The sequence below is a fragment of the Crotalus tigris genome, unplaced genomic scaffold (genome assembly GCF_016545835.1).
Source record: "Crotalus tigris isolate CLP2741 ecotype Arizona unplaced genomic scaffold, ASM1654583v1 scf7180000024291.2576520, whole genome shotgun sequence".
Taxonomy (NCBI): Eukaryota; Metazoa; Chordata; class Lepidosauria; order Squamata; family Viperidae; genus Crotalus; species Crotalus tigris.
In genome coordinates, this window is record NW_024100464.1 from 225,321 (window position 1) to 251,574 (window position 26,254).

General features: G+C 41.0%; 1 protein-coding gene across 1 annotated transcript; it reads left to right on the forward strand.

Moving 5' to 3' along the window:
* Positions 1-105: 105 nt before the first annotated feature.
* ERH (ERH mRNA splicing and mitosis factor) lies at positions 106-5,340 on the forward strand. The gene is made up of 4 exons (XM_039323986.1): positions 106-255; positions 1,119-1,206; positions 3,312-3,432; positions 4,908-5,340. The coding sequence occupies exons 1-4, from the start codon at positions 253-255 to the stop codon at positions 5,008-5,010; spliced, it is 315 nt and encodes a 104-aa protein (XP_039179920.1). The 5' UTR covers positions 106-252; the 3' UTR covers positions 5,011-5,340.
* Positions 5,341-26,254: the final 20,914 nt, after the last annotated feature.

Genomic DNA, 26,254 nt, shown 5'->3' on the forward strand with positions numbered 1-26,254 from the left:
CAGATCAGAACTTCCGCCTCCTTAAAAAAAAAGAGTTGCGGGGAAATCTCGCGGGACAAGCACAGAGGCCTCTCTAGCTTCTGAAACGGGGAGCGAAAGCAACGGCGTCTCTATGGTTCAACCCAAGGTGCAAGGGGTGTGTTACAACGCGTGAGAGACTAGGCGGCCTGCATCCGGCAGCCGCGGTGCATTGTGGTAGAGGCGTCGTTGGGAGTTTGTGCTTCGCGCCTGAGCCGAGCGGAACGAGTCGCCATGGTGAGTAAAAAGGAGATAAAGCGTGTGCGGCCCTCGTTTTATTAGGCTGAGGCATGAAAAGGCGGCTGAAATTATTTGCAAAAAAGTTAAGGGGTCCGTAAGAATAAACAGCTTCGTCCCGCTGCTACTTTGCAGTGGGCCTGAGGTGGCCATGGCGGCGATGGGAGGTCTGTCAGTTAACTGCTTACGCTTTTTGAGAATGGGATCCCTTTCGCTTCCTCTCTCATCATCGAGAGACCCTGCACTGTTCCCAGGAGGACGAAGCCTCCAGAGTCCCAACCCGCCCTCGAAGGGATGGTCACAGGGGCTACGCGGAAGGAGATGCCAGCGTCGCATCCAACTCCGTGCGAAGTTCTTCTGAAGATTTTTTTGTCTCTTGCCACTCTCCTTGTATTTGCCAAACACAAAGAAAAAGGCCCGCCTTGAGCGGAGAAGTAACGGTCCCTTTAGGCAGAGAGAAATGATTGGGACGTTTGTCGCCTGTTTTTTTTTTTTAAAAAAAATATTTAAAAGTGAATTGCAGAAAATCAAACATACAGAAATCCTGATGATAAAACGAATAGGAGTAGTAACAGCATAATTATAATCAGTCGGGCTTTACAATGTTTTTTTTTTTAAATTCTAATTGTTCTGGGGGAAAATAGATCTAGAACCATGTCAGCGGCTAGTTGCTGAAACGGAAGGATGAATCTCCCCATGGTATGTATGCATCAGACTAAAACTACATGGATTTCTGTATGTAAAAATAGCGTGTGTGCAGGAACAAAAATATTTGGATTTGACAGATCTAACTTTTAATGGGGCTCTAAGGCTTCTGCAATATTTGTTGATGCTGTTTTAAGATTGTTGTCTTTTCTTTTCAGTCTCATACAATTCTCCTTGTTCAGCCTACCAAACGACCTGAAGGCAGGACTTATGCAGATTATGAATCTGTAAATGAATGTATGGAAGGTAATTTTTTAAACTTTAAATGAGTTTTAAAGGGGACTTCATTGATAGAATGAGATCAGTCATTTGCAGGAAAATAGCTAATAAGTCTTGTACTCTTGTACTATGTGCCAATTAAAATAATACAAGTAGTCCTCAATTTACAACAGTTTAGTGACTGTTCAAAGTGACAATAACAGAACTGAAAAAGTGACTTATGACCATTTTTCACAGTTACAACCTTTCCAACGTGTCCATGATCATGTGATCAAAATTCAGAAGCTTGGGAACTGGTTCATATTTATGACTGTTACTGTGTCCCAAGATCACGTGATCACCTTTTGCGACCTTCTGACAAGCAAAGTCCATCAGGAAGCCAGATTCACTTAACAACTGGGTTACTAACTTGTGAATCTGCAGTGATTCACTTAACAACTGAGGCAACAAAGGTCATAAAATGGGGTAAAATTCACTTAACAAATGTCTCACTTAACAGAAATTTTGGACTCAATTGTGGTCCTAAGTCAAAGACTACCTGTAATTAACTTCAGAGAGCTCCTTCTATGTGCTTAGAAACACTGGTTTGAAATCAAGTTGAAGGTATTGCACAGTTGTAAAGTCTGTACCTTTTATTAGATTCATGAAGTAAATGTCATTGATGATCCCTGCTCTAGCAGTTGGACACAAGGATATCTTATGAACCCCAATACCCCTCAGCTTTGGGCACAATAGTCAGTGATGCAGAAATAGACACATCCCAGAAGACAAGCTCAGGATCCAAAAAGATCTTGACAAACTTGAACAATGGGCCCTATCCAACAAAATGAATTTTAATGTGGAAAAAAGCAAATTTTTACATTTAGGCAGGAAAAATCAAAGGTTTAAATACAGATTAGGCGAGACCTGGCTCAAAAATAGAAACTGTGAGAGGGACCTTGGAGTCCTAGTGGACGATCACTTGACTATGAGCCAGCAGTGTGCAGCAGCAGCCAAAAAAGCTAATATAATCCTGGGTTGTATAAACAGAGGCATAGAATCAAGAACATGCAAAGTATTAATACCGCTTTATAAAACCCTAGTAAGACTACACCTGGAATACTGCAACTAATTTTGGTCACCATAGTACAAAAAAGATGTTGAGACCTTGGAAAAAGTTTAGAAAAGAGCAACTAAAATAATCAAAGGCCTGGAGAACAGCTGCAGGACTTGGGTTTGGCTAGTCTAAAAAAAAAAAAAAAGAAGAAACAGTATTCCAGTATTTGAGGGGCTGCCACAAAGAAGAGGGCATCAAACTATTCTCCAAAGCACCAGAGGGTAAGACAAGAAACAATGGCTGGAAACTGCCTAAAGAGAGAAGCAACCTAGAATTAAGGAGAAATTTCCTGACAGTGAGACAATTAACCAGTGGAACAGCTTGCCTCTAGAAATTGTGGGTGTTCCATCACTGGAGATTTTTAAGAAGAGACTAGACAGTCAGTTGTCTGAAATGGTATAGATTCTCCTGCTTAAGTGGGGGGCTGGACTAGAAGACCTCCAAGGTCCCTTCCAATTCAATTCTGTTCCAGATGAGATGAGATGATATTTAGTAAGGTTCACTCCTTACAGAATGGAACGGAACAGAACAGAAAATGAATAGAATAGAATAGAATAGAATAGAATAGAATAGAATAGAATAAAGCTGGAACGGACCTTGGATCTTCTAGTCCAGCTCTCTGCTCAAACAGGAGAACCTATACCATTTCAGACAAATGGTTGTCCAGTCTCTTCTTAAAAATTTCCAGTGTTGGAGCATTCACAACTTCTGGAGGCAGGTTATTCCACTGATTAATTTTCTAACTGACAGGAAATTTCTCCTTAGTTCTAGGCTGCTTCTCTCTTTGATTAGTTTCCATCCGTTGCTTCTTGTCCTGCCTTCAGGTGCTTTGGTTGTAAAGGTTGTAAATTGTAAAGGTATTTTATGCTGTGTTTATATATTTATCACCTAATAGGTGAATCTATTGCCTTTTAACATTAATTCCTAACTTTAGCATTTTTCTCTTCTAATTGTATTTCTTAACATTCAAGTAGTCTGACAACTAGGCATCACAAATGTGTAATGTAACTGCTAAACATCATCCTTTTATTTTTAGGAGTCTGTAAAATGTATGAAGAACACCTGAAGAGAATGAATCCTAACAGCCCTTCCATTACATATGATATTAGCCAGTTATTTGATTTCATCGATGATTTGGCTGACCTTAGCTGCCTTGTGTATGTATCATATTTAATTTCTACAGTTTTACTTCTACTGTAAATATATATGCTGGTTTGCACATATGTAATTAGATTTTTAATATCACTGGTCCTTGCTTCTACCTCTTGAATTAATATGTGTGAGATATTTAATATTACTCTGAATGTAAATGTTTTTGAAGGAAATATATCTGATACTGCTTTGATTAGAACAGACATGTCAAACACAAGGCCCGGGGGCTGGATGCGGCCCATGAAGTGGTCTCATGTGGCCCGCGAAGCCATCCTGGAAACAGTGAGAGAACGGCCCCCGCTGCCTTGACCCTGGTCCAGGCCAACCGGAAGCCAATGTACAATTGTCTTAGCTCCACAAGGCCGTCTAGAAACAGCAAGGAACCAGCCCCTGCCGCGTCGCCCCCGCCCCCTGGGTGCGTGCTGGGGAGGTGTCACCCTTTGTGAGGAATGAATAAATGGACCATGCCTTGGCACTTGCCCTGGTCCCACCCCTTCTGCCAGAGACCCTCAGATCTGTCCCACTTCTGCCCAGGCCCGCACAGGCACCCTTGATGTGAACGATGTAGAGCTGACCATGCCCACCCAGTAGGCCGCACCCACCCTGGCCACACCCTTCCCCCGAGGGCAACTGCAATGCTGATGCTGCCTTCAATGAAATTGAGTTTGACACCCCTGATCTAGAAGGTATTTAGTATCAAATTAATATCGCCACCCATCTCACAAAACTCACTCTAATTTTCATTTACCATTGTAGAACCAATGCTTGGGTAGTTTTATAATTTACTATTATATTCTTTTATGAATCTATTGTATACTAATTGCTAAATCCAGTGTTGTGATAGTAGACCTTTCCAAATGCATTCCCTTGTAAAGACAAAACAACTGTTCAACAGTGCTTTAAATTTTAAGTTCCTTAAAAAGATAGCTAATATTATTCTGATTTTTTTTCTCTTTTGTCATTGAGTGCTCAGATTTTAGGAAGCCACCAGAGGGCATGCATGTCATATTATATTGCCAACTGCCCAGAGATGTATTTTGCTGATTGGGCAAGTAAATATATAAATATATAAAGACTCGTATAAGTCTTTTAAATAAACAAATATATAATCTTCTGTAGCCATAACAGTCTAAATGATACATCTAATACTGCACCTTTTATGACATGCTATACTATACTGATGGTATATGTCTACAATAAAATTCAAAGAGCTTAAACTTTTTTTAAAAAAATGAGTAAACGTGTTGGTTTTATTACATATTTTATTACATATTGAAATAGAATGAAATATAATTTCTGCCTAAACTGTTGTAAAATTACATTCAAGAAAATAATTGTTACTTCAGAAACACAAAATAATTGTTTTTGGAAATAGGGGATTTCATAATGTTGGGAATTACTGGTTTTAGGAAAATGTTTTGCAGAAATGTATGATGGAAAGCAATATTAAAAAATATGAACCTGTTTTTTTTCCTACCAGCTATCGTGCCGATACTCAGACATACCAGCCGTACAATAAAGATTGGATAAAGGAGAAGATCTATGTTCTTCTCCGCAGACAAGCTCAGCAAGCAAGCAAATAATGGGGCACTGAGGGAGGGGCATGTACAGCATTCTGTAGTGAAAGTCTTGTATTGTAGTCCACTGTTCATTCTTATAAGCCTATGACTAGGACTGAGTCAGTTAGAACTGTAAGAGACTTGTTCATTTCCAGAAGAAAATGTCTTTTACATGAGTTTAGTTTTTAATTTTTCACTTTACTTAGTTTTATTTTGTTCAGGGTCCTCAAGATTATTCACATCTCCTTCACCATCGTTGCTATATGTACTCCTCAGAAAAGGGGAGATCAATAGTATTACTTGGAGGCAGTGAAAAATCATAGCGAACAATAAAATAAATGCTCTTTAGTTAAACATGTTGAGTGATGGTTTTATAAGCTTGGTATGTAACTTGTAGACTCTTCATTTAAAAAAAAACCTGTTAATATATTTTCCAGTTCATACTGGATTCTTAATTCACACAGTAAGCCAGATTGCGTGTAACTACAATTTGTTGAATAGATTTACACAACATATTAAAGTAAAAACCAGGAATGGGCAATCCTGTCACTTCTCAGCATTCTGCATTGCCAAATTTTGGTGATAAAATTGTCACATTTTGGTATTTGTGATTTTTTTTCCCCCTCAATTCTAAAAATTAGGATTAACATGGATGAAGCTTCTGGATTTCATCTCTGGTATTGCCCCTCCTCTCCTTTAAACCAATCCAGAATTCATATTTTTGGGGTTGATTGTACATAAGCTTGGCAGTTTGGTAGGATTTAAAAATGGAAATAGCATATTTGTGGGAATCGTAATGCTTCTGTTTCACTTGCACTAGGCTACAGATTATTTATTAAATTTATATGCTGCTCATCTTGTGGTTCATGGTGACTGAGTGGCTTACCGTGTAAAAAAACATACAGATAGAAAAACAATTGTAAGTATTAAAACATTAAAATTACAAAAGATTTTAAAAGATGTAGAATATTCTAATTCTTTGCTACCATGTAGTAGCTGTCTGAAGGTTTGCAGTCCAGATCTCTGCTGTAGGTTAAATTTCCCCAAAACAATTAACTGCGGATTATTTCAGGGAATAGAGGCAAAAATGGAAGAGGGAAGAATTTCAATCTTAAGATATGAAGAAAAGCCAGAATATTTTGGTTTTGCTCTTTTCAGTAAATTGGTTCCTGCAGTCTCTACCTTGCCCTTTACACATTGTCCATTTTAAACGGAACCAAAGTTTTACGCATTGAGGTAAGCAAAAAAATCAGAAAAACTACATATGCACTGTTGAGCACAACATACAAATCCAGCTTTGGAGTTGCCATTTCATAACATTTCATGGCAAAATTAAAATATAAATGAAGAGGCTCTTTGGAATTTAATGCTATGAACTAAGCCTGGGTTCTCAATGGTTGCTGTATTAACACTAAAATACCAGTAGTTCACTAGGAAAAAAAGTTGTATTCTATAAATCACTGTAATTGAAGTTATTGTTATGTGATTACTGACTTCCTCAGAAGCAGGTGTTTTCTCACTACACAATACAGTTCCAACCACTGTTTCAAAACTAGTAAGCAAAGGAAGTACATCAAAACATATGCAAAAGTAGCAAGCTAGAATGAAAAATTCTGTTTTTGGAGTGATATATGTCAAATTATTATTACAACATAAGAGTTATTACATTTAGCATGACAGAATGTAAAAAGTATTGTGAATGGGATTCAGAACTGCTTATCCATTGATACAGAGAGTCTAGTTTTGACTAAGGTCAACAGATATTACAGAACAACATTTATGATGATATTGTTTAGTTGGTTCTCTATGCCCCCTCACTGTTGCCTGTGTGCAGCCCCCCTGCGTTGCACCCTGGGTAGCATGCAAGCATGAACTAAATAAATAACTAAATAAAAAGAGCCGAGGTGGTGCAGCAGTTAGAGTGCAGTACTGCAGGCCACCTTAGCTGACTGTTCAGCAGGTCAGCGGTTCAAATCTCACTGGCTCAAGGTTGACTCAGCCTTCCATCCTTCCGGGGTAGGTAAAATGACCCAGATTGTTGGGGGCAATGTAAATATATATATACATTGCTTACTGGTGTACACCGCTTAGGGAGTGCTTGCACTTAAAGCGGTATATAAGTCTCAAATAAATAAATAAATAAACTAAACGAACTAGCAATCTGTAATAACTGTAGATTCCCTGGCTCTCGATGTACAAATGCCATACACGAAATAATATGTTGCCTCTCACATTCCACAGGATCTTCTAAATTTTCAGGAAGATGTACAGGGGTCAGAGTGGGAATCAATCCTTCAGTGAGTAGAGTTCTGTGAGTAGAGTCCATATCACAGATTGTTGTTGTTGTTAATTGCGAAGTTGTGTCCGACCCATCGCGACCCCATGGACAATATTCCTCCAGGTCTTCCTGTCCTCTACCATCTTCTGGAGTCCATTTAAATTCACACCTACTGCTTCAGTGACTCCATCCAGCCATCTCATTCTCTGTCGTCCCCTTCTTCTATTGCCCTCAATCTTTCCCAGCATTTGGCCCTTCTCCAGTGAATCCTTCCTTCTCATTAGGTGGCCAAAGTACTCATTAGGTGGCCAAAGTCACAGATTATCTGTATTTAATTCAGTGTATTTAAACCTTGGAAGATATAACACTTTAAGCAAAATAGAATTGCAATTTTACTTGACATTTTAAATCCATTGGATTGGATTTGTATATTGGTTTTAATTTAGAAGTATCTCCGACAACTTAAGAAAAAGCCAATTATATTGGGATGTTCTGTTCCCTCTGATACATAGCATTACTGCATATCGTTACCACTTCATTATCACACAATCTAATTCTCATTAGGCTATTCTGGCTGGCTTCCATCTGCTTTCACGTGATTTCATTCCTCTGAATTTGAGATTACATAGGTGCCTCGGCTGTGTTTTAGGAGTATTCCTGGTCCGCACACATTTCCTTTCAGTGTTCAGGGATAGAGAACAATAACCCAGTTGTTTGAATATTAAAAAAAAAAAAAACCAAATGGATTGGCATGGTAGTATATAAAAATGCTGGGTTGCAGCATATATTAAGGAAACTGAAATACAATTTTATTTCCTTAACATTAATGAGAAAAAAACCCTATTTTGCACACATATGCATGTTTATAGTCTTTAGCCAGGGTGAGAGATAACCTATAATATTCCAATGAATTCTGCAACTGGTACAAGAGAGGAAAAATCTATGCCTATGCAATTATTGCTTTTAACTGGTGAGTAGAGCCAGAATGTCTTTTCCTTTCTGTTTAATTTCTTTACTGAGACATCTTGAATAACTAAAAGAGGAATGGATGGGAAGGCCAGAGTAAAATGGTTGAGCTAAAGCAGTGTTTCCCAAACTTGACAATTTTAAGGCATGTGGACTTCAACTCCCAGAATTCCACAGCCAGCATTGCTGGCTGTGGAATTCTGGGAGTTGAAGTCCACATGCCTTAAAATTGTCAAGTTTGGGAAACACTGAGCTAAGGAGTATGGTGGTTCATGAGGTTAGGATGCTGGGCTGACAATCGGGAGGCTCACGTTCAATATCTCGTTTCTGCTACGGGACGAGGTGCGCTTCGTCACACTCTTCAGCTTTTGCCGACTCAGCAGTTCAAAAGCAGGCAACTGTGTGCACATAAATGGACACCTCTTCAGTGGGCAACTTAACGGGGATGTGAAAAGAGGCCCCAACTGGGCATCCCCCAAGCAACAGTGATGTCCATTTCAATCCTTTCAACCCAGAAGTGCATCAGCGCTCCCAACACGATTGTAGTAGCAATGGTTACACTCCAGACTTGCTGTTCTGCAAGCAAAAAACATGGAATTCAAGACTAAACAGATGGAACATTTGAAACTCTTGAAATGATTTGTCAGTAGGTACGTGATACAAGTATTTAAAATCAAGCACGATATGGCAAAAGTGCACATGGAGAGTTTTTCTTTCTCAAAAGCCCAGGACCAGAGGTCATCCAATGAACCTGATTAGAAGGAGAATTCAAATAAAAGTATTTTTCATACATTGCAGAATTTATCTGCAGAATTCATTCTCAGAAAAACTGGATAAATTACTAACTTGAGTGGCTTTAAAAGGGGACTGAATAAATTTATGAAGGACAGGTGTATATATATGAAGATCTACTAATCTTGAATATTACTTCTGGGCTCAGGCCAATATATTTCCAAATTCTAGGCACAGAGTAACAACTACGGAGAGGGATATATCATCTCTTGTTCATGACTACCCCAGTGGCATCTGAGTAGCCACTGGAAAAATAAGCTGGATTTAAATGCCCCTTGGTTTGATCTAGTTGGGCTATTTTTATGTTCTAAACTTTGTGAAGGAAGAAAGGTGAGCTATTTTTGCAGAGTGCTGTCTATTCTCTTGGAGTTTTCATCAATTGAAATTATCCACCACTCCCCATAACAAGAGAAATTCTACAGTGTGCAAAGCTTGATTCAGTCCAGTATGCCTGGGTAGGGCATTGGTTATTTCTGTAGTATTTATGCTGTAAGTAAATAAAAATACATAAATTCAACCACTAAAAATAATCTGAAGTTTACCATTCACAAGTTAAATATCTGAGTAGCTATGATTAGCTAATTCATGTAAAGCAAGGCTTATGCTTCAACTTGCATAGAATGTCTATTCAGTTTTCATTTGTATTCTGTATATGAAAGGCATTGTGTATACCAAAAACAATAATGAACTAGAACTCAACTTCATCAGAAATGTTTCTATGATTGCCTGTCTGCAACAAAAAGAAGATACTTGTATAATCCTGAACTAAAGTAAACTTTACTTAAAAGAAAAGGATTCTTGATCAATTCCTAGAGGTTCTGTCTGGATGATGTGGGAAATTTATTTTTCTGTGGAATCCTGGGTGCTCGGTGAGCTTGGTTGTTGGCTTGCAGATGTTTCATTACCCAACTAGGTAGCATCATCAGTGTTAGTGAATGTGGAGCTTGTTTTGTGTTTATATACAGTAGCTCAGCTAGTGCTTATTTTATTATTTTATTTATCCAATTTATCCAGGTAGTCCTTGATACATGACCACAGTGGAGCCCAAAATTTCTGCTGCTCAGTGACATATTTGTTGAGTTAGTTTGGTCCCATTTTATGATGTTTCTTGATCCAGTTCTTAGGTGAATCACCGTGGTTATTAAATTAGTAACATGATTTTAAGGGAATCTGGCTTCCTCATTGGCTTTGCTTGTCAGAAGGTCACAAAAGTTGATCACATGACCCTGGGGCACTGCAACCGTCATAAATATGAGTCAGTTGCCAAGCATCCAAATTTTGATCACGTGATCTTGGGGGTGCTGCAATGGTTGTGTGATAAATGCTCATAAGTCAGTTTTTTTCAGTGCTGTTGTAACTTTGAATGGTCACTAAATGAATTGTTGTAAGTCAAGGGCTACCTGTAACCTATACAACAAGGTTGTTGACAGGTGTATGATTTTCTCCTTGATAGTCCCTGGATTAGGGTATTATTTTCTGATTCTTTATCTGGTGTTAATCCCTGTTTATTTGGGTATTGGTTGCTGAAAAGAATGCGTTACGATCTTTTTGTTTCCTTCTTGGCTTTTTTTTATTGTTTCCTGAATTGTGTGTAAATGTGGTTTATTTCTATATCTCTATTGATTGCTGATTTGTTTGAAAACCAAGCTCCCAGGAATTCTCTGGTATTTTGGACTGAGCACTGATAATATTACCTAATTGGGTAATGAAACATCTGCAAGCAAACCAAGCTCAGAGAGCACCAAGGACAGTTCAGCCATGAGCTGCACACATATTCTCTTCTATTGGAATTTATTTTTCTGCTGTTCATCGTACCATGTTAATACTGTTACATCTCTTCCTCTCTATGCTATTCTCTATTCAATAGTTCTGCATCACAAACTCTGTCTCATTAAGACATTAAAGGTTGCTGAATATTATTTTCTCAGCTTTAAGAACAGCTTAATATCTGTATAATCAGTGCTTTTGGAATTCAGAATAAATATGGAGATAGGGAAGGTTTTAAGCGACGCATAAATATATTTTAAAGTTGAAACCTAAAATGCTCATATGAAAATGGATAATGTCTTTACTAGGACTGTGCAAAGCTACTTGGAGAAATTGAAATACAATTTCTAAGTGCAGCATTTGTTATCAGCCTAATCATTACTTTTCTGCTCCTATATAAATATACTGTATGCAATGCAATCGTAGAATCTTTCAGTGTAAACCAATTATCCAGGTTAAAAGATTTCGTGGAAAACTAAAAAGGGAAAAAAAAATCTGTTTCCTGATTGCAGCCCACATCACAATTAAGAATGCAGATTCACATCTATCACATCTCATCACTGTAGGTTTGCTTTTGCTCTGAATTAGATTAAAAAATACAAAAAATTTTTTTTTATTCTTAACACTTCTGTAACCATTTCAAAGAGAGGAAATGAAGTCAAGGTGCTGGACTGATAGTGAGAAACCCAAGTTTATTTATTTATTTATTTATGAGACTTATATACCGCTTTAAGTGCAAGCACTCTCTAAGCGGTGTACATCAGTAAGCAATGTATATTGCCCCCAACAATCTGGGTCCTCATTTTACCTACCCCGGAAGGATGGAAGGCTGAGTTAACCTTGAGCCGGTGAGATTTGAACCGCTGACCTGCTGAACACAGTCAGCTAAAGTGGCCTGCAGTACTGCACTCTAACCGCTGCGCCACCTCAGCTATGGTTCCAGTCCACCCTCAGCTATGGTGACTCAGAGTAACTTTGAGCCAATTGTGGTCAGATCAGGTTACTTCAGGGAGCATTATGCATACATTTGATCTCATGGATGACAGGTGAGATATGAACCTAATAACCAAAAAGTCATTTTGTGTAGACCTTTCTGGCTGGATATCTCATTGTGGATTGAAAAGTTCCATCTTCACTAATGCTCCCAATTATGGTGGATTGATATAGAAAAGAACTCCATTTTGCTTTTTGGTTCCCTCCCTTCTCTCTGTTTTGCCTTTTCTGTATTAATGCTGCAGCCCTTTCTAGAATTCCATAGTTCTGGTTATATAGTCTGTCTTAAATGTCCTTTATCTCTTTATTTTGTAAAATCTGCCAGTTTGTCTCTTCACTACAGTTCTAAACAATCATCATTTCCTCATAGGGATGTTTTATATATTTAATTAATTCCAAAGCCCTTCACCAAAAGGCCAATGTTTCAAATTTAATTGTCCACTTTGTTTATTTAAGATCAAAGTCTTGGTAAGTTTTTTTAATTGCTATTTTTAAGTAGCTAAGGCATTAGGCTATAAACCAGGAAACTTTTGAGTTTTAGTTCCGCCTTAAGCGCAAAAACCAGCTGGATGACTTTGGGCCAGTCACTCTCTGGAGAGTGAAGGAGGAGGAAAGAGTGCTACATATATAGGTAGTCCTCGACAAACTACCACAATTGAGCCCCAAATTTGTGTTCCTTAGTGAGACATTCGTTAAGTTAATTTTGCTCCATTTTACTAGCTTTCTGGCCACAATTGTTCAGTGAATCACTGCAGTTGTTAAATTAATAACATGATTGTTAAGTGAATCTGGCTTCCCCATTGACTATGCTTATCAGAAGGTCACAAATTCATCATCATCATCATTGGCATCCTTCAGTCTTGAGAGACTATGGTATCGTGCTCTGGAAAGAGGTCCTAAAACAGCATCTGGTGTGGCTAAAAAGGCCAATTCAAGAGTGGCAGTCCCTTCCACATTGAGGGCAGATGCAATCTGTCCCCTGTCCAGCCTCCAGATTTTGCTGGTTCCGGGACTGCCTCTTTGCCTCAGCCTGCCACACAAGTGTCTCTTCGAATTGGAGAAGGCCATGCTGTGTCTTTAGCCTCCAGGCTGAACGATCAGAGGTCAAGGATTCCCAGCTGTTAATGTCCATTCCCAAGGCCTTCGGATCCCTCCTGATGACCAAATTGCAGTGGTCGTAAATGTGAGTCAGTTGCCAAGTGTCTGGATTTCGATCACGTGATCATGGGGATGCTGCAATGGTCGTAAGTGTGAAAAAGAGTCATTAAAGAGTCACTTTTTCAGTGTCATTGTAACTTCGAATGATTACTAAATGAACTGTTGTAAGTTGAGAACTATCTGTATTTGTTGCCTTGAATTTAAATAACTGAAAGGCGAGATATAAATAAATAAAAATGAATTATTTTGCTTTTTCTCTAAACTGGAAAGAAGGATGACTTATTGAGTGGGTTTTCTCCTGCTAGTCTGAAGTTCTCTCTTTAATTTTAAAATTATTGTATGGAGATTTCAGTAAGGTTTCAGTTCAACCCAGTGTTCTTAAAGGTTGTACTACAGCTGCAAGCTAGATATCTTTTTCTCATCTCCCAGCTGTTTGATTCATAAGTTGACTGCAAGAACCTTCAAATCCTGTGGTCTCCGCATGAGGATTGGCCAAACAGGGCGCAGGTGGGTACTCTCTTAGCCTCTTCTTGTCTGGAGAGTCTCCACGGCCCTCAACTTGTCACTTGGTGCAACATTGTCTCTGTTTTCCAAGAGCAGGGGTAGGCAACCTTGGTTCTTATGACTCATGGACTTCAACTCCCAGAATTCCTGAGCCAGCATGGCTGGCTCAGGAATTCTGGGAATTGAAGTCCACGAGTCATAAAAGAGCCAAGGTTGCCTACTCCTGTCCTAGGGAAATCCTAGTTTGTCATAATTTTTTCCCTAGGAGCTTTTCCAAACAATTGTTTTTATTGCCATGTTGCAAAAACTTTCTTTTAAAGCTGTGCACTACTGCAGCAGATATGTTAAATTTGTCTCAGCATTCAGAGCAGAACGTTGTGAAGGAAGGCATTTTTCTGACTAAAATATAACAGATTATCATCAGTGTCCATGACTGAGCCCCAAATTTTGATATTATAGAATTAGCAGAAACCTCAAACTCCACATTGATTGCTACCCTGAGAGAGCTTGCTCTATTGTTGATGCTGAAGACAATATTAGAAATATTTGTGCAATTCCCAACAACTTTGAAACCCAGTTTTACTCTTGTAGTAACAGAATACCTAAAATATTAGCTTCTACTCCCCAAGTTCAGTTCACCATTGGCATTGGTAAAACAATGAAAAATCTAAAGGACATTCTGTTGATTGGTGTAATGGAAAAAAAATTAAAGCCTAGACGAATCTGCACTCCATAAGAAATTATTTTCTATCTTTCACCCACAAATTCAAGACGTTGTCAATTTTTGGTTTTTGACTTTTGGGTTTTTTTGGGGGGAAGAGGATGTGCTAGCACAGGAGTCTTCAAACTTGGCCCTTTTATGACTTGTGGACTTCAACTCCCAGAATTCCTCAGCCAGGCATGCTGACTGAGGAATTCTGGGAGTTGAAGTCCACAAGTCATAAAAGGGCCAAGTTTGAAGACTCCTGTGCTAAGCATAAGAAGCGATCTTGTTATTGTGCATGCTTCAATAGGCACGTTCTCAGTGGATTCAACACTGAAAATATAGTAGCTGAAGTTAAAGCTACTCTATCCAGAGATATTATGAGGAACATGAGCAATTAGTTCCTTCTAATTAGTATAATCTGAATTATGCTCATACAAAAGGCTTGGTTAGCTGAACTGCGGGCAGTGTTCCAACTTTTATTCTTAGTTTTTCCTTCCTAGTAAGTTTCAGTTTGCTTTTTGTATAGATAACAACCTAGGTTCTATATCCCAATTCATTGCCATGGCTTCTTGAGCATCGGTAGGAACTGACAATTTATAGATGGGTGGATCCCATTTTAAAGCCACCAAAGTTGTATCATTTTTATAACTTAGCCTTAAAAATAGAAGGAAAATATTTTCCAAATCAATAAAAATACATTTTTAAATCTTATCTTATTGACATTATAGCTCTATAAATGCCATCCTTCCGGCTGATCGCTACTATCTGCAGTTGGCATACTTGAACATAGCTTATATATAGAACGTTCTGCCTCAAGAGGGTATGTTAACTCTCTGTGTTCATGTGCTCATCCGTTTCTTTTTTAAAGTGGGCTTGTGATTGCTTTGTGTTGCTTAGTTTTATTTTCACTTTTGGCTCATTTACATTTTTGTTCCAAATGCTGTTTTTAGCCTGGGGATTTTGTTTTAATTTTAGATCATTTTTATATTTTATTAGCCACTTTCAGTCGTTGTTTTCTTAGGGGAAAAACAAGATAGATATCCAAAACAACAATTTTATCAGTCATTATGCTATGAGGTAATAGTTTCCCTCAAAGGAAGACTGCAGTTGTTTTTCCATTATTATTAAGAATTATTATTCTACTGCCCTATAGGATGACATATTGTGATTTATCTACCATAAAGCCTCTGATATGGGGAGTTATGACCCATAGAGAAGTTGCCCTAGGACTTTCTGACTTCATTTTTTCTTCTGCACATGTATGTGTGTGTGTGTGTGTGTGTGTGTGCGCGCGTGTGTGTGTGTGTGTTCTAAGAAAAGATTATTGTGACGTCATGCAATTCCATGTTTTCTCACCGGCTGGGTACTTTTATGTGATGTACTATATATGAGAACTAGAATGGTGCCTTACACATCATCAAAAAAGACTGATGTGACTTTGCAAACTTAAGAAATAATTATTACAAATGGAAATACAGTATATCTCATCATAGTGAAAACATAGCAAGAGAGCAGCTTAGGTACCTATTCAGACAGGTAGTCCTGTTGATGTGAAATAGCAATAGCACTTAGACATATATACTGCTTCACAGTGCTTTACAGCCCTCTCTAAGCAGTTTACAGACTCAGCATATTGCCCCCCCCCAATAATCTGGCTCCTCATTTTCTTCACTCAGAAGGATGGAAGGCTGAGTCAACCTTGAGCTGGTCAGGATTGAACTCTTGGCAGTGAGCTGAATTAGCCTGAAATTCTGCATTCTGTGCCACCATGGCTCCTGCTGCCAAGGTCTTTTCTTTCTATCTATATGGTTCTGTATCTTGAACTTGGCCTTGGTAGAGGACTCATCAGATGAAGAACATTCTCCAATGGAGGACTTGACAGACTTGAACATTGGGTGCTATCTAATAAAATGAAATTCAACGGTGAAAAAAAAATAAAGTTTTACATTTAGGCAAGAAAAACCAAATGCACAGGTATAGTAGGAGGTTGTACCTTGCTCAATGGTAGCAACTGTGAGAGGGATCTTGGAGTCCTAGTGGACAATTATTGTGCTGCAGCTGCCAAAAAAGCCAACACAGTGCTAGGTTGCATTAACAGAAGAATAGAATCAAGATCATGTGAAGTGTTAATACCACTTTACAATGCCTTGGTAAGGTCACACTTGGAATACTGCATCCAGTTTTGGTCACCATGATGTAAAAAAGATGTTGAGACTCTAGAACAGTGGTTCTCAACCTGTGGGTCGGGACCCCATTTGGGGTCGAACGACCATTTCACGGGGGTCGCCAAACAAGGCTGTCCGCCATTTTTTTCCCCTTTTCTTTAGCCATGCCCCTGGCACCCGGTGATGCATAAGTGGTTGGGGGTCACCACAACATGGGGAACTATATTATGGGGTCTCGGCATTAGAAAGGTTGAGAACCACTGCTCTAGAAAGAGTACAGAGAAGAGCAACAAAGATGATCAGGGGACTGGAGGCTAAAACAAATGGTTGCTGGAATTGGGTATGTCTCGTTTAATGAAGAGAAAGATGAGGGGGGACATAATAGCAATGTTCCAATATCTCAGGGGCTGCCACAAAGAAGAAGGAGCCAAGCTATTCTCCAAAGCACCTGAAGGCAAGACAAGAAGCAATGGATGGAAACTAATCAAAGAAAGAAGCAACCTAGAACTAAGGAGAAATTTTCTGATAGTTAGAACAATTAATCAGTGGAATAACCTGCCTCCAGAAGCTGTGAATACTCCAACACTGGAAGTTTTTAAGAAGAGACTGAATAGCTATTTGTCTGAAATGGTATAGGGTTTCCTGCCTGAGCAGGGGGTTGGACTAGATGACCTCTAAAGCCCCTTCCAACTTTATTATTATTATTATTATTATTACTTTCCTCTGACATGCAACCATCTTAACAAAAACAAAGTGAAGTAAACCACTAAGGCTGTTTCTATATCACTCTGAAGGAAAAAAATTAGGTAACAAGAGTTCATACGGTGTCGTTCTTTATGTTACTCATATTTTAGACTCACAATATTGTGTGATCTAAAAATGGTCATCATCTTGGATATCTTTAATCTAAATGCTATACCTTCAATTTGTTGTCCATTTTAAAATATTGCTAGATAGCAGCTATTCTGATAGTAAATCTGAAATTTTGGGTAAAGCATAGCACATGTGATTTTTTTTTTAAAAAAAAATGATTCCACTTGGGCTTGTTCTGCCCAATTTTTTCCCCTGAGCTTAAGCAAATAAATATCTTTGGAATTATGGCACTAACTGAGGTAATGGTCACATTTTTTTTCTCTCTTTCTCCTCTTCTTCCCTGGAGAAATTAAAATAATCTGCTTTATTAGTGCAAGTGTGACAAAAGTAAGTGGAAGTGTCCACTACAATTTTTTGGTGGCTTTGATTGATCTTTTAATATGGCTGGCTTTGGGGGTGTTGTACAGTCAGCTAAATGAATAAAATTGAATGGTCACAATTTAGTCTGTCTTGTGATCTTCCTTTGCTTCCTATTTATGGAGCTGGCAGGACTTCATCAGCAAATTCTAAATCCCATTTGAGGAAATAGAAAGTGCAATGTGGAAACTTCATATCTGGGTCCATTTAATGAATTGTAAGAATTCTACACAGATGTCTTGCTCAATTTCACCTAAAAGCCAGAGATGACTGATCTTTATTAAGAAAGCTGGTGGCTGCCATTTCACTTTAAATATACAAAAAGGAAGAGGAAAAAACAGGTTAAATACATCTTAGTAAGTGTATTAAAATCTTTGCAAAATTGGTTCAAAAAGAAGAAATTAAACAAGCTGAATCTGATGGTTAGCCTTGTGAATTATAAAGCTGGGCATGTTGCTAAGGAACTGTATTCCTATATAATTTTATTTATACTTTTATCTTTTAGAGGATATCCTGAAATTTAATTGGATATTTTTAGCAGCAACTGTATACTCTGAACTGCCACTGTATTATTAAGTGCTCCTCTTGGACTAGCCAATATCTCAGAAGACAAACTCAGGATCCAAAAAGATCTTGACAAACTTGAACAATGGGCCCTGAGTTTCAATGTGGAGAAAAGCAAAGTTTTACATTTAGGCAGGAAAAATCAAAGGTACAAGTACAGACTGGGTGAGACCTGGCTTAAAAACAGAAACCATGAGAGGGATCTTGGAATCCTAGTGGACGATCACTTAACCATAAGCCAGCAGTGTGCAGCAGCAACGAAAAAAGCTAATACAATCCTGGGTTGTATAAACAGAGGCATAGAATCAAGATCACACGAAGTATTAGTACTGCTTTATAAAACCCTAGCAAGACTACACCTGGAATACTGCAACTAATTTTGGTCACCATACTACAAAAAAGATGTTGAGACCTTGGAAAAAGTTTAGAAAAGAGCAACTAAAATAATCAAAGGCCTGGAGAACAGCTGCAGGACTTGGGTTTGGCTAGTCTAAAAAAAAAAAAAAAGAAGAAACAGTATTCCAGTATTTGAGGGGCTGCCACAAAGAAGAGGGCATCAAACTATTCTCCAAAGCACCAGAGGGTAAGACAAGAAACAATGGCTGGAAACTGCCTAAAGAGAGAAGCGACCTAGAATTAAGGAGAAATTTCCTGACAGTGAGACAATCAACCAGTGGAACAGCTTGCCTCTAGAAATTGTGGGTGTTCCATCACTGGAGATTTTTAAGAAGAGGCTAGATAGTCACTTGTCTGAGATGGTATAGATTCTCCTGCTTAAGTGGGGGGCTGGACTAGAAGACCTCCAAGGTCCCTTCCAGCTCTATTCTATTCTAACCAGATATACAAAAATGCCAGGAAAACAGCAGATGTTGTAATATGCATTACCTTTGGAAACTGTGTAATGTTTCAATAGTCAGGGATATGTGCAGAGAAAAGCAACAGGACAAAAAGCAACAGATGGAAACTAATCAAGGAGAGAAGCAACCTAGAACTAAGGAGAAACTTCCTGACAGTTAGAACAATTAACCAGTGGAACAACCTGCCTCCAAAAGTTATGAATGCTCCAACACTGGAAGTTTTTAAGAAAAGACTGGACAGCCATTTGTCTGAAATGATATAGGGTATCCTGTCTGAGCAGGGGTTTGGACTAGATGACCTCCAAGGTCTCTTCCAACTTATATTATTATTATTATTATTATTATTATTATTATTATTATTATTATTATTGATCATCGCACAGTCAGCTAGATGTTCAGACTGGATTTGGCATTTTGTCTACCTATCGAGCCCTTACCCAGGACCTGGGATAGGCAGATGTGGATGTTTGATGGTATTACAGATATTGTCGCAGGATGGAAGCAATTCCTAGTAAGGCCGCCTTTTGCAATTGACTAATAGCGAATTTGTCAATGCCAATGGTCTTCAAGTGGTGCTCCAGTTGTTTTGGGATTGCACCCAAGGAGCCTATTACTATTGGTACTACCCTTGCTTGCTTTTGCCACAGTCTTTCTATTTCTATTTGTAGGTCTTTGTATTTTGTTATCTTCTCCAGTTCTTTCTCTTCTATTCTGCTATCTCCAGGCACTGCCACGTCCACTATCCAGACTTTTTTGTCTTTCTTATCGACAATTGTTAAGTCTGGGGTGTTATGTTGCAGGTGCTTGTCTGTTTGAATTCTGAAGTCCCAGAGCAGTTTAATTTTATCATTTTCTATGACTTTCTCTGTTTTATGATCTCACCAGTTTTTGCTTACAGGCAAATGATATTATTATTATTATTATTATTACTATTATTAAAAGCCCATTAATACATTGCAACAGGGACTTTTGACCCCTCATATTACCAAAACAACAGGTGAGATAATAGTGCACCAGTAACACAACCAACAAGGATTTGCTGCACAAGCTTCCTCACGCATTTATGCTAGCACATCTTTCATGAAGAATTTTACTAACTTTCAGTGGCTGTTTAAGAACCAGGTCAAAAAGCAAGTGGGAAAAAATAAGCTTAACTAAATATAATTATTTAACCCACTTCATTGAGTTACATTGATCTCCCATCTTTAAGGAACAATGATTTTTAAGCTTTGAAATTAATCACTTCTTCCTGCAATGCACTTTCCTTTTTTTAAAAAAAAAAGCCAATTGAAAAGTGAATTAAGTTAATCATGTTGAATGAACTCAATAAGTTGACCTTCCTGCTCTCCATCCAAACCAAACAATTTCATCCCACCTTCAAATTAAATTGATTTCTCACTAGAACAAGAGCTGGGAAATTGTTTAACTCTATGACTGTGAAACTAGAGCATCTGCTTGAAAGATATTATACCATTATGGAGGTCAAAAACCATATCTAAAAACATAGTTATACCTCATAATAAAACACCCATCTAGCTGGGCAAGGAGACCTTCAAAGCAGTTTTAGACACCAGAAATGAGGTTCAAGATCATTTTAGGGAGCAATATATTTCAATCAGCCAGAGAGAGAAAGACCGGGATTTTTGTTTTGATCAGGAATGGGATAAAGACTAGGTTCATCTTTTTGGGTGGCTGAATTTGTAAATGTCAAATGGTCTATCTATGCCTTTTCTTCACAAAAGAAACAAAATGCTGCTGCTTAAGCAAGTGACACAGCTCAATAATCAATGAACCTGATAATTTTGGTTTCTCTTTAGAATGCCCAGTGAAAGGTAGCAATAAAAGAATTTTAGTCTTCCTGATCCCTTGAATTCACCTACTCCTTGGATGTTGCAAAGTATCAGCTAAGTGCGTTGGGGTATTCTTACTCCCTATCCACCAATCCTTGGCTAGCAACCCATAAGGAATATAGGTTTATATCCATCTGTTGCAAGAGATTAACCTCCTGTCAACTTCCAATGACTGGAAAAAATACTGTACCAGGCAGGCTTGACCAACAAGCTAAGAAAGGCTGGGATATATTGTAAAATATTTGGGGGGAAATGCAGGCTGCAAAACTATATACAGAAAGATTTTGTTCAGCTAATAATTGAACAGTTAAGTGGCTATATCTGTTTGACTTCATGAGAAGACAACTACAGAGAAAGGGCACTTAAAACATAATTTTGCACATAATAGACACATATTTTGCACATATTTCTCACTTAATAGACTTGGGAAACATATGCAATGTTATGCATGTTGCGTCCTTGGCGGGAAAACAGACACGAGAAGCAGCTGGAGTTCTCAGTTTCTTTTATTCAGCGTTCAGCTTACAGGAAGATGGCTTCAGCCTCGCCCAAACGCCTCGCAGCCTCTTATATAGGCAACTCCCGGGTAAATGGGTTACTTTTCCCGCGCCAGCACCCGCGCATGCGCACGGCGCTGGCGACAGCCTGTCTGGTCCCGGGCAGCTTTGCACCTGCCCGGGACTGCCTGCAAACGCCCGAGCCGTTTGCAAAGGCTCGGGACATAACACCCCTTTCCCCCGGGCTAAAACTACTACCAACATACAACATTTATTTTATATGACATTTTGCTCCCCAGTGCTCCCACTGTTTACTGGCCTTTGCCTTGCCAGCCATGTATGTAGTCTTCTAGGTACTTAGGAGATTTCTTTGCTCTCTGTGACCTTCTTAGCTGTGGGTTACTGGCATAAGTCCCCTGACTGGAGGGAGGCGTGAGCCTGTTCTCTCTATTGTGCCCTGGTGTCTTCCAAGGACTGTGCCCCGATGCCTGGCCTGCTTGCTTGCTCACCGGGCTCGTCAGGCCAGGGCTTCTGTTGCTTTGTGACCTGGTTGACCTGCCTAGCTGTAGACCCTCGGGCCCCTTGAAGTGATAGCCACTGCTGGGCGTCTCTGTAGAAGACCTCCAAGACCTGTCAGGAGGCTGTCCATTCCCTGAACCCCATTCTGTGCTCGGGCTCGTGTGGGTTTCTGTACTTTCCAAAACTCAGGTGTTCCCTGATTTGTGCTAGGGTTGTTGTAGTCGGGACTTGGTTCCTCGACTAGCTCTGTGTATGTTTGACCCCCTGTAGGATTTGGGGTAAGGTCAGGCCAACTTTGGGGATTGTGTGCCAGCTCTCTTGCGGGGAATGATTTGTTGGGATGCCCCCGGGTATCCTCCGTGACTGGAGTGCTGTGTGACGTGTGTGGAACGTGAGTATGCCCCCGGGGTGACTCCCTGGCTGGAGTAGGCGTGAGTGCCTGTTGTGTGGGTAAGCTCCATGACTTCCTTTTCGGAGCAATTGCGGAATCTTGGGACGGGCCGTTTGTGGCTCCCTCAGTGGAGATGGGCAGTAACTCTTGCCCTTCCCTTTGCTCCAAAGGGTCCCCCTCCCCCCCTGGAAAAGACCCAGGAGTCTCAGCAGAAAAGTCTCGCCTAGAGCGAAGTTGGTCGATGTGCCGACGTAGGACACGACCGTTGTCCAGGGCAACCTCGTAGGAGAGAGGACCTGTGATCCTGGACACAGAAGCGGGGACCCATGTATGACCAGGCCCGTAATTGCGAGCCCAAACCGGGGCACCCACAAGTAGTTGTCTAGGTGCCCTAGGATGTGAGGTAGATGAAGGCAGTCTGTCCGGATGCAACCGGTCAAGTCTAGTAGTAAGTTGGCGCCCCCAACGAAGTTCAGCTGGACTTCTCCCTGTAGAAGTGGACGGTGTGGTGCGATAAGAAAGGAGAAAGTCAGCCAACCTGTGATGCCAGTCCCCGTAGGTGAGTCTCTTCAAGGCGTCCTTTGCGATGCGCACCATGCGTTCCGCCATACCGTTGGTGGACGGGTGAAAAGGCGCAGACGTGGCATGACGAATCAGGTTTGCCTGTAAGAAAGCTTGGAATTCGGAGGAGGTGAATTGAGGGCCGTTGTCGGACACGATGACATCTGGCAGCCCGTGTGCAGCAAAAATCCCCCTCAGTACCTGAATAGTCTTTGCAGTGGTGGTGGATGAGACAGGCACAACCTCAAGCCATTTTGAATGGCTGTCAACAAGGACCAAGAAGAACTGGCCCTGAAAGGGCCCAGCGTAGTCAATGTGCACCCTAGACCATGGGGACTGTGTTTCCTCCCATCTATGCACAGGAGCTTGGGGCATCTCTGGGCGAGATCGTTGGCAGAGGTGGCATGCGTGCACCTTAGCCTCAATATCTTTATCTAAAGCAGGCCACCACAAGTGGCTTCGTGCAAGAGCCTTCATACGGACAATGCCAGGATGACCCTCGTGGAGGGATTCTAAGACCCTAGTCCTCATTGAGGTGGGAATGACAACTCTGTTTCCCCAAAGCAGACAACCCTGAGAAAGGGACAGTTCGTTTCTTTTGGACCAGAAACTCTGAAACTCAGGACTAGGGCAGTGCTCAGGCCACCCGGACAGGACCCAGGAGCGGACACGTGAAAGTGTGTGATCTGTACCCGTTTCAGCGGTAACATCCCTGGCACTAAGAGGGAGCTCGGGCAAGGCTTGGATTGATAGAATGTTGACAGCTGGCGCGGGGTCAGCTTCTACTACTGGCAGAGGCAACCTACTGAGGCCATCAGCATGGCCCATTTCTTTCCCAGGCTTGTGGAGTAATGAAAAATCATATGCAGACAAGAAAATAGACCACCTAAGCATTCTAGGGGAAATGATGTGGGGAGTCTGCTTACGTGTGGTAAACAGTCCCAGCAGAGGCTTATGGTCAGTGAAGACCGTGAAATGCCTGCCATATAGAAAATCGTGGAATTTTTTAATTCCAGCAACAACAGCCAGAGCCTCCCTGTCTATCTGAGCGTAGTTGCGCTCGGCAGAAGACAGTGTTCTGGAGTAGTATGCAATAGGAACCTGAGTTCCATCAGACCTGAGGTGACTCAGGACAGCTCCAACCCCGTAGGGGGATGCATCACAAGCGATGCACACAGGAAGAGACTCGTTGAAATGTGCAAGAACACTGTTAGAAGTGAGCAAGGCCTTGACTTCTTTAAAGCAAGCCTCATGTGCTTGTGACCACAGCCACACAGCTTGTTTGTCTAGTAGCCTGTGAAGAGGCTCAGCTACACTAGCTTTATGTGGAAGAAAAGAATTGTAGAAATTCAGGAGGCCTAGGAAGGCCTGAAGTTCGGCCTTAGACTTTGGCCTGGGTGCTTCTAAAATAGCAGTTAGTTTGGATTCAGCAGGATGAATCCCAGCAGCATCAATTTTGAATCCCAGAAATTCAGTAGAAGGCACCCCGATCTTGCATTTGTCTTTTCTGAGCTTGAGGCCTGATTTCCTGAATCTTAACAGGACAGCCCTAAGCCTTTCAGCTAGAATGTGTGTGGAGTCTCCTGCAATCAAGACATCGTCAAAGTAGGGGCAGACCCCTGGTATACCTCGTAGTGTGTTTTCCATTACGCTTTGGAAAATCCCAGGAGCGACATTTACTCCAAACTGTAGCCTTTTTACTTTAAAGGCTCCCCTGTGGGTCACAATGGTCTGAGCTATGCAGCATCATCATCAACAGGCACTGTTGATATGCTTGAGCTAGGTCAAGCTTTGCAAAAACACGCCCCCCCTTGAGAGAGGCCAGGATGTGACTGACCACAGGAACAGGATAGGCATGTTGCTGCAATGCCTTATTGAGTGTGCATTTGTAATCAGCACAAATGCGAATGTCCCCATTTGCCTTTAGAGGCGTGACAATGGGGGTCTCCCACGGGCTGGAATCAACAGGTTCTAGGATTCCCTGTTGGATTAGTTTGTCTAGTTCAGTGTCAATCTTACTTTTTAAAGCAAAAGGGACCCTTCTTGCTTTAATCCTAATGGGAGTGACAGTGGGGTCTAGCTTTAAGGACACAGGTGGTCCTTTGAATGTGCCCAGCTGGGGGCTGAAAACATCTGCAAATTCTTTGCAGACTTCCTGTAGGTCGAGTGTTTGTAAGCTGTTGAGTCCTGTGACGTGTATCCCCAGGGCCTCAAACCAATCGAGTCCTATGAGACTCGTTCGTTCACCCCCTACTACTAATAAGTCTAGTGGACCTTCAAAACTCTTGTATTGCACGTTAAGGGTGGCCTCCCCCTTAACACACACTCTTGAGTTCTGAAAATCTGTTAATACAATATCAGAAGGCCTTAACTTGGCCTTAGACCCACTACTGGAACAAATCTTCCTAAATGTATGCAATGAAATGATGGAGGGCAGACCCCTGTGTCTAGTTCCATAGATAATGGAACCCCTTGTAGCTTCACGTTGAGTGACAGCTTTTTTCTCATGGGCTTGTGTGTGCCTGTTCTACAGATGCTTCTTCGCGAAGCGCAAAACCCTACCCTATTCTGGCTGGGGAATCTGGTACCTTTCAGGCGTTCTTCTTGGGGTTGTGCCTTTCGTCGGCTCAGACACACAGCTGCAATATGCCCTTGTTTGCCGCATGCCCGGCAGGTAGCGGAGCGGAACTTGCAGTCGGTTCTCCTGTGGCGACCTCCACAGCCGATGCACTTGAGCAGAGCCGAAGAGCTTCCCTTCTGGTTCTCTTCCTTCGCGGGGTGTAGACGGTCGACTTCCTCGTCCGGATCCTCCTCGGAGTTTCGTCGGACGTCTTCCTGGTGCACGGACGCACCCTCTGCACTGTTTCTGATCGGCCGCATGTTTTTGATGGCGCCGCCTGCTGCTTCTTCTGCGGTGACTTCCCTTAAGGCGTCTTGGAAGGATAATTCTTCCTTGGCAAAAAGTCTCTGTTGTAGCTCTCGATGCCTTAGCCCGCACACGAATCGGTCCCTCAGTCGTTCCTCGAGGTCCTTGAACTCGCAGGGCTTGGCGGCCTTCCGTAGCGCGGCGATGTATTCCTTGGCTGTTTCACCGGACCGTTGATCCCTCTGCTCGAAGGTGTGGCGCCATGAGATAACGGACACCTTGGGGTGGAAGTGCTCTTTCAGCAGCTTCTTCAGGTCTGCGTAGCTTACAGACTCTACTGGAACAGGTGCTGCAAGATTTTCTGCGATTTCGAAGGCGTCTTGGCCGCAAACGCAAAGCAGGGTGGCGGCCTTCAAGCTATCTTCCCTCACTTGGTTTGCCTTGAAGTAGTTCTCCATTCTGGATACGTAGGACTCCCACCGCTCTGGATGTGAGACGTCGAATTCCGAAAGCCTTCCGATTTTCGCCATCTTCGGATCTTCAGGAGACGGGTCTATCAGCCAGCCTATCCCCGAATGTGCACTGGATTGGTGGGTAGCTGCCG

Excerpts from the sequence above, each read along its gene's own strand:
- ERH (XM_039323986.1), top strand. Across the intron at positions 1,207-3,311 it reads TGTAAATGAATGTATGGAAG|GAGTCTGTAAAATGTATGAA; the intron begins GTAATTTTTTAA and ends TTTTATTTTTAG. Across the intron at positions 3,433-4,907 it reads GCTGACCTTAGCTGCCTTGT|CTATCGTGCCGATACTCAGA; the intron begins GTATGTATCATA and ends TTTTCCTACCAG.